Raw genomic sequence first — 17,141 nt, 5'->3', positions numbered from 1 at the left:
GAACCAACTTTCCATCTCAGGGATAAAGCCTACTTGATCATGGTGGATAAGCTTTTTGATGTGCTACTGGATTCAGTTTGCCAGTATTTTGTTGAGGATTTTTGCATTGATATTCATCAATGATATTGGCCTGAAGTTTTTTGTGGTGTTGTTAAATCTCTGCCAGATTTTGGTATCAGGATGATGATGGCTTCATAGAATGATTTAGGGAGGAGTCCCTCCTCCTCATTTTTTCTGGAATAGTTTCAGTAGGAATGGTACCAGCTCTTCTTTTATATCTAGTAGAATTCAGCTGTGAATACATCTGGTCCCAGACTTTTCTTAGGCTTTTTTTTTTTTGGTTGGTAGGCTATTTATTACTTCCTAAATTTCAGAGCTCATCACTGGTATGTTCAGGGATTCCAATTCTTCCTGGAGTCTGTCTTGGGAGGATGTATTTGTCCAGGAATTTATCAATTTCTTCTAGATTTTCTGGTTGATATGCATAGAAGTGTCCATAATATTCTCTGGTGGTTGTGTTTCTGTGGGTTAAGTAGTAATATAACCCTTGTTGCTGATTCTGTTTATTTGACTCTCCTCCTTTTCTTCTTTATTAGTCTAGCTAGCAGTCTATTTATTATATTTTTTTTTGCAGAAAACCACCTCCTAGATTCATTGATCTCTTGAATAGTTTTTCATTTCTCAGTCTCCTTCAGTTCAGCTCTGATTTTGGTTATTTGTTGTCTCTGCTAGTTTGTAATTTGTTTGTTCTTGGTTCCCTAGTTCTTTTAGTAGTGATGTTAGATTGTTAACTTGAGATCTTTCTAACTTTTTGATGTGGTCATTTAGTGCTATCAATTTCTCTCTTATCACTGCCTTAGCTGTGTCCCAAAGATTCTGGTATGTTGCATCTTTGTTCTCATTAGTTTCAAGTAATTTCTTGAAACCTTAATTTTACCCAGTATTCACTTAGGAGTAGGCTATTCTATTTCATGTAATTGTATCATTTTGAGTGAATTTCTTAGTCTTAATTTCTAATTTGATTACACTGTGGTATGAGAGACTTTTTGTTATGATTTCATTTCTTTTGCTTTGCTGAGGAGTGTTTTACTTTCAATTATGTGTCTGATTTTAGACTATTTGCCATGTGGCCTTGAAAAAAATGTGTATTCTATTGTTTTATGTGGAGATATCTATCAGGTCCATTTGACCCAGTGCTGAGTTCTGATCCTGAATATCTTTATTAATTTTCTGTCTCAATAATGTATCTCATATTGTCAGTGGGTTGTTGAAGTCTCCCATTATTATTGTGTGGGATTCTAAGTCTCTTTGAAGGTCTCTGAGAAAGAGCATGCTTTACGAATCTGGGTGCTCCTGTGTTGGGTACATATATATTTAGGATGGTTAGATTTTCTTGTTGAATGGAACCCTTTACCATTATGTAATGTTTTGTCTTTTTTTATCTTTGTTGGTTTAAAATCTGTTTTGTCAGAAACTAGGATTGCAACCCCTATCTTTTTTCTGTTTTATGTTTGCTTGGTAGATTCTTCTCCATCCCTTTATTTTGAGCCCATGTTTGTCATTGCATGTGAGATGGGTCTTTTGAAGACAGCATACAAATGGGTCTTGGCACTTTATCCAGTTTGCCACTCTGTGTCTTTTAATTGGGGCATTTAGCCCATTGACATTTTTTCAGCTGTAGCCAGTCAGTTACATTATCCTCTATACTGGCTATTTTGTCTGTCAGCACCTGCAACATTTTATCATGATTTTTAGCTTCCTACTTTTCAAATCTTAATGCTAAGTTAGAATATTAAAAAAAATACATAGTATGATAGCAGACACTTTTTATACTTTCTTAATTTTAATGGAAATATGCCCTAGTGTTTTATCATTAGTATGATGATTCCAATTGGCATAAAATAAAAAAGCATTATGTTATTTTAATAAATTATATTTCTACTTTAACTTATATTTAAAATAGTATAAATTAATTTTTTGTTCTTATGCTCTGTATTTTTGTGATTTGGGAATTTTGCCATTAGATTGTTGTATGGGTTAGAATGACTTATATCTCATTTATCTGGTGTATGTGTGTGTGTGTGTGTGTGTGTGTATTTGTCCTATCTTTATGTTTGATATTAGGGTTATTCCAGGTTTTAAGAATTATTTGTTGAACTTTATATTTTTTCTATTATTTGAGAAAGTATTGGACCTTTACTATAAGTTTTTTAAAACTAATTTTATTGATGTTTACTATAAATACAATAAAATGTACACACATTTAAATGTACTTTGATTATTTGTTGTTGTTGTTGTTGAGATAGGTTCTCCTTCTGTTGCCCAGGCTGGAGTGCAGTGGTGCTACCATGGCTCACTGCAGCCTTGATCTTCTGGGTTCAAGCAATCCTCCTACCTCAGCCTCCTGAGTAGGTAGGACCACAGGTGTGCACTACCAGACCTAGATTTTTACTTTTTTTTTTGTAAAGACATCATCTTGCTACCTTGCTCAGGCTTGTCTTGAACTCCTAGCCTCCAGCTATTCTCCTGCCTTGGCCTCCCAGAGTTCTGGGATTACAGATGTGAGCCACTGCACCAGGCCTAATGAGTTTTGAAAAAATAGGTGCACCATACTTCTTATGTGCACTTATATAACAACCATAAAATCAAGATATAAAACATTTCCTGCACCCTTAAAAGTTAGTTAGCTTTTTGCAATTAATCCCTTCCACACCTCTGGTTCGATATAACCCAGACCTTCTTTATGATGCTAGATTAAATATTTCTTTTATAGAATTTCATATACATGAAAATTTAAAATATGTACTTTTTTGTTTCTGGAGTCTTTTGCTCAGCATAATGCTTTTGTGATTCATCAAAGTTTTTGCATGCATAAAAAGTTTATTTCTTTTTATTGCTGGGTAGTATTAAATTACACAGATGTGCCACAGTTTATTTACCCATATACTTCTTGATTGTTTTTTTTTTTTTTTTTTTTTTTTACAATTTGGTGTCATGTAAAAAAAAAATGCTACGAACTCGTAAATGTGGTAAGGACATGTTTTTATTTCTCATGCATTAACATCCACAAGTTAATTTTTGGGGTCATATAAGTGCATGTAACATTTTAAGAAACTAACAATAATTGTATCATTTTGTCATTTCCCCCAGCAATATACAAGGGTTTCAGTTGCTTTACATCCTCATTGGTTTTGTCAGTTTTTAATGTTAGCCATTCTCCTGGGTATGTAGTGGTATATTATTTTGGTTTTAATTCACATTGTTTTGATGACTAGTGATGTCGAGTATTATTTCTTGAGCTTCTTAGACATTATGCCATCTTTTGTAAAATGTCTTTAATTCTTTTGCCGATTGAAACATTGAATTTTCTTATTATAATACATATACATGTTAATCTAGATACAAGTATTTTTCAGATACACAAGTCTGCATATTCATATTCTTAACAGTGTCCTTTTAGAAGATATGTATTATTATGTAAAAGTCCAATTTATCACTTTTTTCTGTTTCATCCTTACTGTGTATCGTATCTTAGAGTCCTTTGCCTATGCCAAGATTGTTAACATTTTCCTTAAATATTTTATATGCATAACCTGTCCTTTGCCAGATAATGAGGCTGAATGAAAGCAAGCAGAGCTTGGAGAATGAGAGGAGGATGACTCTAAGTTCTCTTTTATTCTAGACTTGGTTTAGTGCCATTTAAACTAAAGTCTGACCATTCTAGGGATCCTGCTGTTTATTAAGGTCTTCCTACTTTGCCTAGTTGCAACTTCAATCTCTCCTAGTCTAATGTGACCTCGAAAATTGTTCAGCTTTCAGCTCTTTGTGGTTCTATCCCATATATGCAAAGGATCATATCCAGCAACGTATGGATCCAGCAACATCCAGATATAAGAGACCCCTAGGCAGATTTCAGAGCTTTTCTTCTGCCTCACTCCTTCCTCTCTGACACTTTGCCTTTCAAATTCTAGTTGTCTCAGACTTCCCAGACTCTGATGTTTCTCCCCAACTTGACAAGACTGCTATACTCTGATTAATTGAGCCCTTTTTACACAGCAGTCTGGAAATGGCCTCCAAGCAGAAAGCTATGAGTTTATAGGGTTCAAATACATTGCTTCCCTTTCAGCAATCACAATTCTGTGTTTTTTGTTGTCCAGTGTCTAAATTTTTTTCCCATATATTTTATCCACTGTTCTGGTTGTTTACAGCAGTAAGGCAAATCTGGGATGAGATATCTATAATGACAGGAATTGGATTCTGAATGTTTTGTTTTGTTTTCTTTCAATTGTGTCAAACACACAGAAAAAATTATTTTAGCCATTTTTAAGTTTATAGGTTAGTGGCATTAACTGCATGCACACTGTCATGCAACCATGATCATCATCCATCGCCAGAATTTTTTATCTTTCAAAACTCAAATTCTGTACCCATCAACTCTGTATCTATTAAATATAACTCCTCATTTCCCCTTTTCCCTCAGCCCAGGGCAACCACAATCCTACTTTCTGTCTCTATAAATTTGACTGCTCTCGGTATCTCATTTAAATTGAATCATATGGTATTTGTCCTTTTATGTCCAGTTTATTTTCACTTGACATAATGTCTGCAAAGTTATTCTTATTGTAGTATGTGTCAATTTCACCTTTTCAAAGCTGAACAATATTCCATTCTAGATATCTACCAGGTTTTGTTTATCCATTCACCTGTTGATGGACACTTGTGTGGCTTCCACCTTTTAGCTATTGTAAATAATGCTTCTATAAACATGGGTATACAAATATATTTTCCAGTTACTGTTTTCAATTCTGTTGGGTGTATATACAGAAGTGGAATTGCTGGATAATATGGTAAGTTTATTTTCAATTTTTGAGGAGCCACCATACCACTTTCCACAGCAGCTACACCATTTTATAACCCATCAGCAATGCACAATGGTTCCAATTTCTGTACATCCTCACCAACAGTTGTTATTTTCCATTTGTGTGTGTGTGTGTTTTTAGCAAGTATCATAATAGGTAGGAAGTGGCATCTCATTATACTTTTGATTTCTGTTTCCCCAATTATTAGTGATAGTGATATTGAGCTTCTTTTCATAAGCTTATGGAACTTTTGGATATCTTCATTGATATGTCAATTTAAGTCTTTGCCCAGTTTTAATTGGGTTGTTTGTGTTTTTGTTGTTGGGTGATAGAAGTTCATTATAATATTCTGATATTAATTAATTAATCCATATCAGATATATGATTAATAAATATTTTCTCACATTCAGTGGGTTGCCTTTTTACTTTGTTGATAATGTCCTTTGATGCATAAAAGTTTTACTTTTGATTAAGTCCAATTTACTCATTTTTTTTTTTGTTGTCGCCTGTGGTTCTGTTCTTGTAACATTGAAGAAATCAATGCCAAATCCAAGGTATGAATGTTTCCCCCTTGTTTTCTTCTAAGAATTTTTACTGTTTCAGCATTTTAATATATTTGTCTCTTGTAACAGATTTTAACTTAGTTAATTTGCTTGATGTTAGTGCAGCATTTCTTCTCACTTTTAGTTACATTTTGCATTGAATATCTTTTTACATTCTTTAAGTTTCAACCTATATGTCTTTAAATCTAAACTGAGTCTCTTGTAGATAACATATAGTCTGGTCCTGATTTTTATTCATTCTGCCAATATGTTTTCAGTTGGGGGGTTTTTTAGTCTACCTACATTTAAAATTATCATTGATAGCAAAGCACTTATTTTTACCACTTTGTTATTAGTTTTCTGTATGTCTTAAAGCTTTTTTGTCCCTCATTTCCTCCACTACTGCCTTTCTTTGTGTTTAATTGATTTTTTTTGTAGCAGCGTGTTTTGATTATCTTCTCATTTTCTTTCTTAAATATTCTATAGATGTTTTCTTTGTGATTACATTGAGGATTACAAATAATAGCCAAAAATCATTATCTTTTTTAAATTGATACTAACTTAACTCCAATACCATAACAAAATTCTCTACTTCTTTACAGTTCCACTCTCCCCTACTTAATTTTACCGATGACACAAATTACATCATTATATATTGTGTACCCATTAACATGCATTCATAATTATTTTTATGCATTTGTCTTTTAAGTCCTGTAGAAAATAAAAAGTAAAGTTACAAAGCAAAACTGTTTTTACTTGTCATATATTTTTCTTTACCACAGAAACTTATATTTTTGTATTTTTGTATGACTTCTAGTTACTTGTCTAGTGTACTGTCTTTTAAATGTGAAGGACTTGCATTAACATTTCATGTAGAGTGGGTCTGGAGGTAAGGAATTCCCAGCTTATGCTTGTGTGGGAATGTTGGAATGTTTTAATTTCTTCCTCATTTTTAAAGGACAATTTTGTTGGATATGGAATTCTAGGTTGATAGTTTTTCTTTCAACATTTAAAATATATCTTTCCATTGCCTTCTGCCCTGCAAAGTTTCTGCTGAAGAGTCCACTTATAATCTCATCAGGGATTCCTGTAAGTTTTTGTTGTCTAGAATTTTATTTTTCTTTCTATTCCTAAATCTAGCAGAATTGAATCAATTTAATGTTCCTTAAGAGTTTGACAATACATTAGTTTAACTTTTTTGTGTGTCATTTGATAACTGTTTTTGTTGTTGTTGTTTGTTTTTTTGTTTGTTTTGAGACAGAGTCTTGCTCTGTTACCCAGGCTGGAGTGCAGTGGTGTGATCTCGGTCACTGCAGCCTCCACCTCCCAGGTTCAAGTGATTCTCCTGCCTCAGCCTCCCAAGTAGCTGGGATTACAGGCGCCCACAACCACACCCAGCTATTTTTTGTATTTTTAGTAGAAATGAGGTTTCACCATGTTGTCCAGGCTTATCTCGAACTCCTGATCTCAGGTGACCCACCCAGCTCGGCCTCCCAAAGTGGTGAGATTACAGGCGTTAGCCACCGTGCCCATTTGATGACTTTTGTTTTTATTCTCTTTACTTGATATTAATGTTGCTGATGAAATCGACTATATGATGTCACAGTAATGCCAAAATAAAATAAAAATAAAATAAAACTCTTAACCCTCAGTGGGATTTGGTGTTAAGCAGCTGTTACACTTGTGGAGTCATATGGGAGTTGGTTAGGTAACACTGTTTTTCTTGGTTCAATTCATGTCTGGCTATTGAATGACCGTCAGTCAGCTGGGGTGACTAGAACCTAGCACACTGGAGGACTTTGCACTGTTACACCTGTCTTTCCTTTTCTAACAGGCCAGACTATGGATGCTTTTGTGGTGATAGCAGAGGTTAGGACGTCCAAGCCCACATGCACAAGCTGATTTTAAGCCTCTGCTTGCATTAAGTTTCCTAAGGTTCTATTTTCTAGGGCACGCCCTACATTTGTGTCCATATCAAGGAGTGGAACAAGTCACCCCACTTATGATGTAACTCAAATTTCCAAGAGAAATGAGATGGATTCAGGGAGTGGTGGATTGGTGCCATTATTGCACTATAACACACCAACCTATTTTCTTTTTATTTTGTATAGAATATACTTAGTTCTCTATTTATTTAAAATTGCCTGTGTACCTCCTTTAAATATCTTGTTACTTTTTAAAAAAAGTTTATTTTTATTTTTTGCTTTTTAATAGGCAGGGTACAGAACTGCTCACATATCATATATATTCTTTTCTCTAGTGTAATTTCATAATTTTGTTTCATTCTTTCTACTTTATATATTTCCATTTTCACTTCTTCTTCTTGTATATATATACGCTGTTTGCTGTAACTTAATGTTTTTTAGTGTGTAGAAATTTATGTGTACTATTTTACATAGCACAGCAGTTAACATTTAAGGTTTTTAATATCTTTTTAAAACCCCTAGTTATGTATTTATGAAAGTCAAAAAAAAGTCTTGCAAATCCCTCAGTTGATGAATTTTTGCAACAAGCTTACTTCATCTATATTTTTAACTTACATCTCATCTTGTTAGTATAATTTGGAAATACTGTACAAGAATGATTTTTGATACTGCATTCATGTTTTACCCAATTTCATAAATTTAAAATCAGCATCTAATTTTATTCCATACTCACTTTCAAGCTTTGTATACTGAAAGTTTCTCTGGATCTTGTCTTTGATAAATCTACATTTATTTAATAGTGACAATGTCAGGGACTGAACTACGCTTTTTATGAGTGGCGTACTTTAGGAAAGGTATAAAATTATTAGGCCACAAAACATTCCACTTTATGACGTTTTTATCTATGTCATGTTTTACTTTAAAAAAGATAATTATGAAGTCATTAGAACTTTATTCCTTCATACAAATAGAAATTTGTAACTTGGATTTTCTGCCTTGATATTTTTAGGATATTTTTCTCTTTCATCGAAATCCAAACCAGTTTCTAGGAAGTCTCTTGGTGAGTCTGATTAACTGATTTTATCTAGATTATGGTGAGCCTTTTCCATGTGCAAATCCCTGTATACAATGATTTTCTTAGTTGTTGTAGCTGCTACTTTCTCTTACCCTCAAGTGATTACCACCCCCACTTCAGGGGAACAGCAATCATTTTTAATTCGAATAAGCAGACCCTGTCCTATATCTATGTTTCCCTTAATAATTTTAATATCTTTCTTCATTTCTGACTATAAGAAGAGCTTTCCATGTTTGTTATAGCATTTATAATGCAGATTTTAATTTTGCAGTTGCATTTTTACTTTTTCTGAATTGGAATATTTCATTACTCTGTTTTTCATCTGATCCTATTGTTGTTTTCTTAATTTTTTTTTTTTTTTAAACTGATCTCGCTCTGTTGCTCAGGCTGGAGGGCAGTGGCACGATCTCGGCTCACTGCAACCTCTGCCTCCCTGGTTCAATCGATTCTCCTGCCTCAGCCTCCTGAGTAGCTGGGATTACAGACATGCACCACCATGTCTGGCTAATTTTTGTATTTTTTACTCCTGCTACGGTTTTTGAGATGTATTTTTTCTTGCATTCTAATGAAAAATATTTTATATCTTTTAATAGATAATAGATATATTTGTTGATTATATTAGGCGATGATTTCTTTCTCTTGTATTTATCACCAGGATCCTACTGGTTTATTCCTCATTACTTATTCTAGGGCCAGGTAAAATTGACTTTAGCTTGGAGTGGACCAGCACTTTGGATGTATTGATTGGTATTGATATGTATTAAATTCTTGTCAGAATTCCAGGTGGTGAGAAGGTGGATGTATAGATTTCCCACACAATTTGCACGGTGTAGCATGCATTCATATTGTATTGTGTTTCAATATATTTCTCTTCCTCATTCTCTGATATTTACAACAAATGAAATAATTTTTCCAAATATCTCTCAGCTGTTAACATAGGAATGGAATGCAAGTCTTGCTTCTCCTTCATTGCCTTCCTTATTTCTCTTCATCTAATCAATTGTGACAATATTGTGTATATACTTGAAAACTAGAATTATTGTAAGAAATGCATATTATCTCAGTATTAAAATAATACGTTACCTCTTGTTTTGCTATGTTTTTCTGGGATAGATTCTTTAAAGTGGAACTACTGGCATAAAGTGCATTAATACTTTTGTTAATTTTTGGTATGGATTGAAAAATTATTTCCTGAATATTATTATCAAATTAAAGTGCTAGAAGAAGTATGAACATATACTATCACCTGGAAAAAAACCCACTATGGGGATTATTTGCTTATTATGAAAAAAATAGAATCACAAAAATCTGTGAAAAAGAAAACAAAAGGCAGTCATCATTTCATTGTCTAGCAATGACTATTGCTATTCATCTGGTTTAGTTATTTTATTTTCTGCCCTAGTTCTTTCTAGGGTAGATAGATAAGTATATAGAGCAATATATAGATAGATAGTTAATAGTTATAGAATGCACACGTGGATGAAAATACTATAAGGATGAGATTTAAGATGTTTTACATTTTTGTCCCATTATACATAACCCAGCGATTAAAGTCTTTACACTTATTACAAATGGTTTGTAAGTCCTAGAAAGAAAATTAAGAAAAAGATTTGTTAAGTTTATGTGTACAGTAAACACACACATGCAAAATTTCAAAGGAATGTTGTATCAACTTATGATCTCAACATTCATGTTATATTAATATTTATTATTTAATTTTTTGAAACATTTTAAATTTTATGGGGAAAATATTACTTTATTGTTTTGTATTGATGACCAGACAAGTTAAATATATTTTATTCTAATGCTTATTGTACAAGGACTACTCTGTAAAACTTTTGTTAAAGTTTATAATCAATGTATCAACTTTGATTAGTACCCATTGCACTTTATTAACAATCTTATTTTCGCTCACACCCATTACTATTATATTTTGTACAGATAAAAATCTCTTCTTAATTTTTTAACCAATCACATTTATATTTTCCATTACTTTTGGTTCAGAAAATCTTTTTACATAATTAATACATTACCTTCAACATTGCAGTTGCTCAGTAAATTATGTTGAAGGGCTCATGAAATGAAACCCTCCCTACCCTCCACATTTAATTCTGTTCTTTGCAATAGCAACAGGAATAAAATACTATCCCAGTACTCAGCTTGACTGACATTTTCTTATTTCAGATAATAAAAGACCATGCCTTGAATTCTCTCAGCTAAGTGTAAAGGATTCCTTCAGAGATTTATTTATTCCGAGAATAGAGACCATTCTGATGATGTATACAAGGAACAACCTAAACTGTGCTGAGCCACTGTTTGAACAAAATAACTCACTTAATGTTAATTTCAACACACAAAAGAAAACAGTCTGGCTTATTCACGGATACAGACCAGTAGGCTCCATCCCACTGTGGCTTCAGAACTTCGTAAGGATTTTGCTGAATGAAGAAGATATGAATGTAATTGTAGTAGACTGGAGCCGGGGTGCTACAACTTTTATTTATAATAGAGCAGTTAAAAACACCAGAAAAGTTGCTGTGAGTTTGAGTGTGCACATTAAAAATCTTTTGGTAAGTCTGGGAATTTTATGTATTATACATGCTATACAATATATTATACGTGCTATACAATATGCAGTGTGTTACATTCAATACCACAAAGTGATAATAAACTATATACTTTTCCCCATAAGCATTAACAATTACTGGTTTGATATACCAATGTATGCAGCCATCTTTTCTTTGTCTGCCTAAATGAATAATTCTATACCTAGACATATCCTGTGTTATTTTTAAAACATTATATTAAAATTTAGTAATTATTAGGTTTTATTTAAAAATCTTCTGAGATTTCTTTTAACTCTACCTATACCAACCTCAGAATAAAATAGTTATCCTATGTGGGTGGGGGAAATAAACTTTATAATTATTACATTCTTCAGGTATCTTTTAAAATATACGGCTAAAATATTTGCATATAATCGAGTGTGAATTGGTAAAAGTAAAGAAAAATCTTTTTTTTTTTTTTTTGTTTTTTTGAGACAGGGTCTCTCTGTTGCCCAAGCTGGAGTACAGTGGCACGATCTTGGCTCACTGCAGCCTGCACCTCCCAGGGTCAAGTGATACTCCTGCATCAGCCACCCGAGTAGCTGGGATTACTGGTGCCCACCACAATGCCCAGCTAATTTTTGTATTTTTAGTAGAGACGAGGTTTCACCATGTTGGCCAGGCTGGTCTCGAACTCCTGACCTCAGGTGATCTGCCCACCTTGGCCTCCCAAAGTGCTGGGATTACAGGCAAAAAATCATTTTGAAAAGTAGCATACTTCTGTCAGCTTTGGAGGTGGACGTCAGATTCATTCAAGTCTGCTCAGGATTTGAATGGATCAAATAAAATTCAGTCCAGTTCTATGTTATCTGCACTGTGAATGATTTTTGTTTATTAAGTCAACCCTTAGGGAGATCCATGTCTATCCTAAAAGAAAGTAGGTAGTTGTGGGTACTTGAGAGAAAGAAGGGTGATATCTGATTCGGGGGCATTATTGAGCTTGAAATTTAAACTTGAGTTGTGTTGTGCTGAACTTTCAAGACTCTGCTAAAAATTGAACAAATAACAACACTTCCAAGAAGCCGTTATATGTAGTGGCCAGGGGTCAGACTGGATGGGTTCAAACTGTATGTCCATCTTTTATCATCTGTGTAATTTTGAACAATTACATAGCCTCTCTGTGCTGCATTTCCTTATTTATACATATAGAATAACAAAATGTTACAAACATATTTATATGAATATTGAATTAATATATATGTGCTTAATCAGTGGGTGACATTTAGTAATCATTGAGTAAGATCAACTTTCATTATTATTTTTACACCCCCAAATTTGGACAAAACAATACCATTGCTGTAGAGAGACAGAGGAGGTAATTGATTCAACCATCCCCACCAACAGACTATTAATTACATCATTGATTTTTCCTGATGTTACTGGTGTTTTCTCAACTAATAAATATGTGCCTCAAAATGTGGAGAATGTGAATATTAAATAGAAATATTTAGGAAAATTTGTAATATTAGCTGAAATTCTAACAGTGCCTTTGCTTACAGAGGCTTCATATTACAGAGGAAGATTTAAATGACCGGCAGCACTGGAGTCTCGAGAGATACTCCCTTATGTTTTGGGGCATGGCTGTGAGAAATCTGAAGAAAATCATAACCTTGTGCCTTGAAAGCCTGAGGGTAGTTTTTCATTAGTGGCAAGCGCTCCACATCTTTCTGTAAGCCATCAGACATATCACTGTGTGGGCTGGACCATGATCTGTCCAGAAGTCTCGCAATAGCTCCCCAAGAGTGTGGTGGAAGTACACTCTCATGTAGTCTTCTAATTTCCCTTCCTGGAGCTGAGACTAAGAGGTATTCAGACGTTGGCCTTGGAAGATTGGGTGCATCACTCCTGAGCTGGTGATCAGGGGAAGGAAGTCACCTAAAATCCATAAAATTAATTTCATCATCTCTGAAGTGAGACTCATTATTGAACTTTTGGGAATCTTCCTAAGGTTTTTGACACAACCTGATCAGATAAAACAAGAAGGCAAATTAGCATAATTTTGGAGTGAGACCTAGGTTTGTGTTTTAGTCCATTTGGGCTGCTGTAACAAAATACCATAGGCTAGGTAGCTTATCAACAACAAACATTTATTTCTCATAGTTTCAGGGTCTGAGAAGTCCAAGGAGAAGGCATCAGCAGATTCAGTGTCTGGTGAGGGCCCAATTCCTGGTTCATAGATTATGCCTTTTCACTGTGTCCTCACATGGTGGAAGAGTAGAAGGAGATCCCTCAGGTCTCTACTATCTGGGCAGTAATCCCTTTCATGAGGGTTCCACACTCATGACATAATTCTCCCAACCCACAAGAAGGCCTCACCTCCAAATATCATCACCTTGGGGATTAGAATTCCAACATATGAATTTTAGGGAGACACAAACATTCAGACCACAGCAGCTTGGAATCCATCTTTTCCTCTTATGAATCTATGTGGCTTTGGGAAAGTCGTTACTTCTGACAGTTTCCTTAATAAAATTGGAATTGATCCAATATTATTTATTTAGCATTTAATAGGTGCTACTGACAGTTTTAGGCATTAGGATAAAAATGAATAACTCATAACGAAATTGGAAGTATTAAATATGAACTTTGTAAGGCCCATATCGAGGTAGCTAGCAGAAAGTAAGCACCTAGTAATGTTGATTATTATAAAACACTCTGCTAATTAATTGCATTTTGCATATTGTTCTGCATGAGATGATACAATTTTAAAATAAATTGATATTAAAAATGAATAAAGAAAAATCAAATATTTTGTGGCAAAAGTTGAACAAATATATAGTCATTTTGAAATTATAAAGTCTCTTTCCTGATATCCCCAAAATGAATCAAGCCAGAAAAATAATGAATTTTGAAATGTTGATATATGAGGGGGGCATGATTTGTTATTACTTGAAATGAATACTGTAATATTGCCTTTCTCTTTAATTGCAGAAGCATGGTGCATCTCTTGACAATTTTCATTTCATAGGTGTTAGCTTAGGGGCTCATATCAGTGGATTTGTTGGAAAGATATTTCATGGTCAACTTGGAAGAATAACAGGTAAAATTATTTTTATAAAATTATTGCTTTAGCATACTTTTAAGTATCAGAAGTTACTTTGCTAATTTTTTTTTTTTTTTTTTTTGAGACAGAGTCTCGCTCTGTTGCCCAGGCTGCAGTGCAGTGGTGCGATCTCGGCTCACTGCAACCTCTGCTTCGTGGGCTTAAGTGATTCTCCTGCCTCAGCCTCCTGAGTAGCTGGGATTACAGGTGCCCACTACCACACCGGCTAATTTTTGTTTTTTTTAAGTAGAGACAGGGTTTCACCATGTTGGCCAGACTGGTCTCTAACTCCTGACCTCAAGTAATCTGCCTGCCTCGGCCTTCCAAAGTACTTGGATTACAGGCATGAGCCACTGTGGCCAGCCACTTTGCTTAAAATTTAGTGGGTACAATAATTACTCAATAGAAATTATGTACAAACATTTATTTTTTCTATGTTATATTTAAATATTGGCTTTGTTTTAGTTAGACTCTAAAGTTTTGTTAAGTTCTCAACAGAGCTTAAGTTACCCAAATGGAAATGGGAGAAAAACATCTATTCCTGCAGTCCCAGCTAAATTTTAAGGACATACTATCGTAAGAATACAGAAGTAAATATGACTCATTAAAGAAAAATACTTTATGTATTAGCTAAGAATATAACTATTTACTTAGTTATCACAAACTTTGATGCATTTCAACTCTCTAAAAATTTTTACTTGAATGCTACAAAAGAATCAGGAGTTGTATCCAATTTGAGGGACTCTGGGTCCCCCTTCATATTTCTATAACAAAGTTACTGCATCCAGGAAGCTCAGTCATCTAATAAGGCCGATATAGATTTTCATTCTTTCCTCTATGAGTGGTAGTGACTTTAGCAATAGGAGGATAATATTCCTTTCAACCAATTTACCTTTTTGTTTTGAAAAAAAAAAGCAATTATTCATATCTATGGCCATAGAAGACTTATAATAACTTTAAGTGTTGATAAAAGAAAATAGTGTCCTTAGTTAAGTTTCAAAAAAGGGGGAAAGAGGTGAATAACATATAGATAGTTATCTTTACAAACCTTATGCATACCCTTACTTACTCTGATTAGTTTTAATGTTATCAAATATGTGTGAAAACAAATTAACTGAATGAATGTAGGAGGGTCAAGAAATAGCAGTTTAGCCAGGATTTACTTATACAAAGTTCCCTAGTGCTTAAAGCCCATTCTCTTTCCAAAACCACACTTGCTCAATTTGTACTTTAAATTGTGTTTACACATATTAGTCTAGTTTGAATGGCCCAAATACCAGGCAATCATCAGGTACTAAAAGGCCACCAAACATGGAGGTTCTATATCAGAATGATTTATAGGAAGATAGATGATTCTGTCTCATTCAGTCAAGTGGGTTAAATAAAATGGGGATAATAGAGGTTTTTGAAATGAAAAACATTATATTTTACTTTTTTCTAGGAATTTTTCAGTTTTATTTAAAATTTTTTTAAATTTTATTATTATTATACTTTAAGTTTTAGGGTACATGTGCACAACGTGCAGGTTTGTTACATATGTATACATGTGCCATGTTGGTGTGCTGCACCCATTAACTCATCATTTAGCATTAGGTATATCTCCTAATGCTATCCCTCCCCCCTTCCCCCCACCCCACAACAGTCCCCAGTGTGTGATGTTCCCCTTCCTGTGTCCGTGTCTTCTCACTGTTCAATTCCCACCTATGAGTGAGACCATGCGGTGTTTTTTGTCCTTGCGATAGTTTGCTGAGAATGATGGTTTCCAGTTTCATTCATGTCCCTACAAAGGACATGAACTCATCCTTTTTTATGGCTGCATAGTATTCCATGCTGTGTATGTGCCACATTTTCTTAATCCGGTCTATCGTTGTTGGACATTTAGGTTGGTTCCAAGTCTTTGCTATTGTGAATAGTGCCGCTATAAACATACATGTGCATGTGTCTTTATAGCAGCATGATTTATAATCCTTTGTGTATATACCCAGTAATGGGATTGCTGGGTCAAATGGTATTTCTAGTTCTAGATCCCTGAGGAATCACCACACTGACTTCCACAGTGGTTGAACTAGTTTACAGTCCCACCAACAGTGTAAAAGTGTTCCTATTTCTCCACATCCTCTCCAGCACCTGTTGTTTCCTGACTTTTTAATGATCGCCATTCTAACTGGTGTGAGATGGTATCTCATTGTGGTTTTGATTTGCATTTCTCTGATGGCCAGTGATGATGAGCATTTTTTCATGTGTTTTTTGGCTGCATAGGTGTCTTCTTTTGAGAAGTGTCTGCTCATATCCTTTGCCCACCTTTTGATGGGGTTGTTTGTTTTTTTCTTGTAAATTTGTTTGAGTTCATTGTAGATTTTGGATATTAGCCCTTTGTCAGATGAGTAGATTGCAAAAATTTTCTCCCATTCTGTAGGTTGCCTGTTCACTCTGATGGTAGTTTCTTTTTCTGTGCAGAAGCTCTTTAGTTTAATTAGATCCCATTTCTCAATTTTGGCTTTTGTTGCCATTGCTTTTGGTGATTTAGACATGAAGTCCTTGCCCATGCCTATGTCCTGAATGGTATTGCCTAAGTTTTCTTCTAGGGTTTTTATCGCTTTAGGACTAACATGTAAGTCTTTAATCCATCTTGAATTAATTTTTGTATAAGGTGTAAGGAAGGGATCCAGTTTCAGCTTTCTACATATGGCTAGCCAGTTTTCCCAGCATCATTTATTAAATAGGGAATCCTTTCCCCATTGCTTGTTTTTCTCAGGTTTGTCAAAGATCAGATAGTTGTAGATATGCAGCATTATTTCTGAGGGCTCTGTTCTGTTCCATTGGTCTATTTCTCTGTTTTGGTACCAGTACCATGCTGTTTTGGTTACTGTAGCCTTGTAGCATAGTTTGAAGTCAGGTAGCATGATGCCTCCAGCTTTGTTCTTTTGGCTTAGGATTGACTTGGCGATGCGGGCTCTTTTTTGGTTCCATATGAACTTTAAAGTAGTTTTTTCCAATTCTGTGAAGAAAGTCATTGGTAGCTTGATGGGGATGGCATTGAATCTATAAATTACCTTTTCACGATATATTGATTCTTCCTACCCATGAGCAT

The 17,141-nt window shown here is 34.4% G+C and overlaps 1 protein-coding gene across 6 annotated transcripts in view; it reads left to right on the top strand.

Moving 5' to 3' along the window:
• Positions 1-17,141, top strand: part of LIPI (lipase I) — a 107,072-nt gene that overhangs the window by 16,170 nt on the left and 73,761 nt on the right. For 3 of the 6 annotated variants that reach the window (XM_024352366.3, XM_054675195.2, XM_054675196.2), the window contains 2 exons: positions 10,586-10,971; positions 13,939-14,047. In XM_024352366.3, the coding sequence (XP_024208134.2) occupies positions 10,586-10,971; positions 13,939-14,047 (495 nt within the window). Of the gene's footprint in view, positions 1-8,335; positions 8,387-10,585; positions 10,972-12,506; positions 12,639-13,938; positions 14,048-17,141 lie in introns of all 6 variants that reach the window. The other 3 variants (XM_054675193.1, XM_054675194.2, XM_063803706.1) reach the window with 3 other exon arrangements.

The sequence above is a fragment of the Pan troglodytes genome, chromosome 22 (assembly GCF_028858775.2).
Source record: "Pan troglodytes isolate AG18354 chromosome 22, NHGRI_mPanTro3-v2.0_pri, whole genome shotgun sequence".
NCBI lineage: Eukaryota > Metazoa > Chordata > Mammalia > Primates > Hominidae > Pan > Pan troglodytes.
This window is presented reverse-complemented; position numbering and strand designations above follow the sequence as displayed.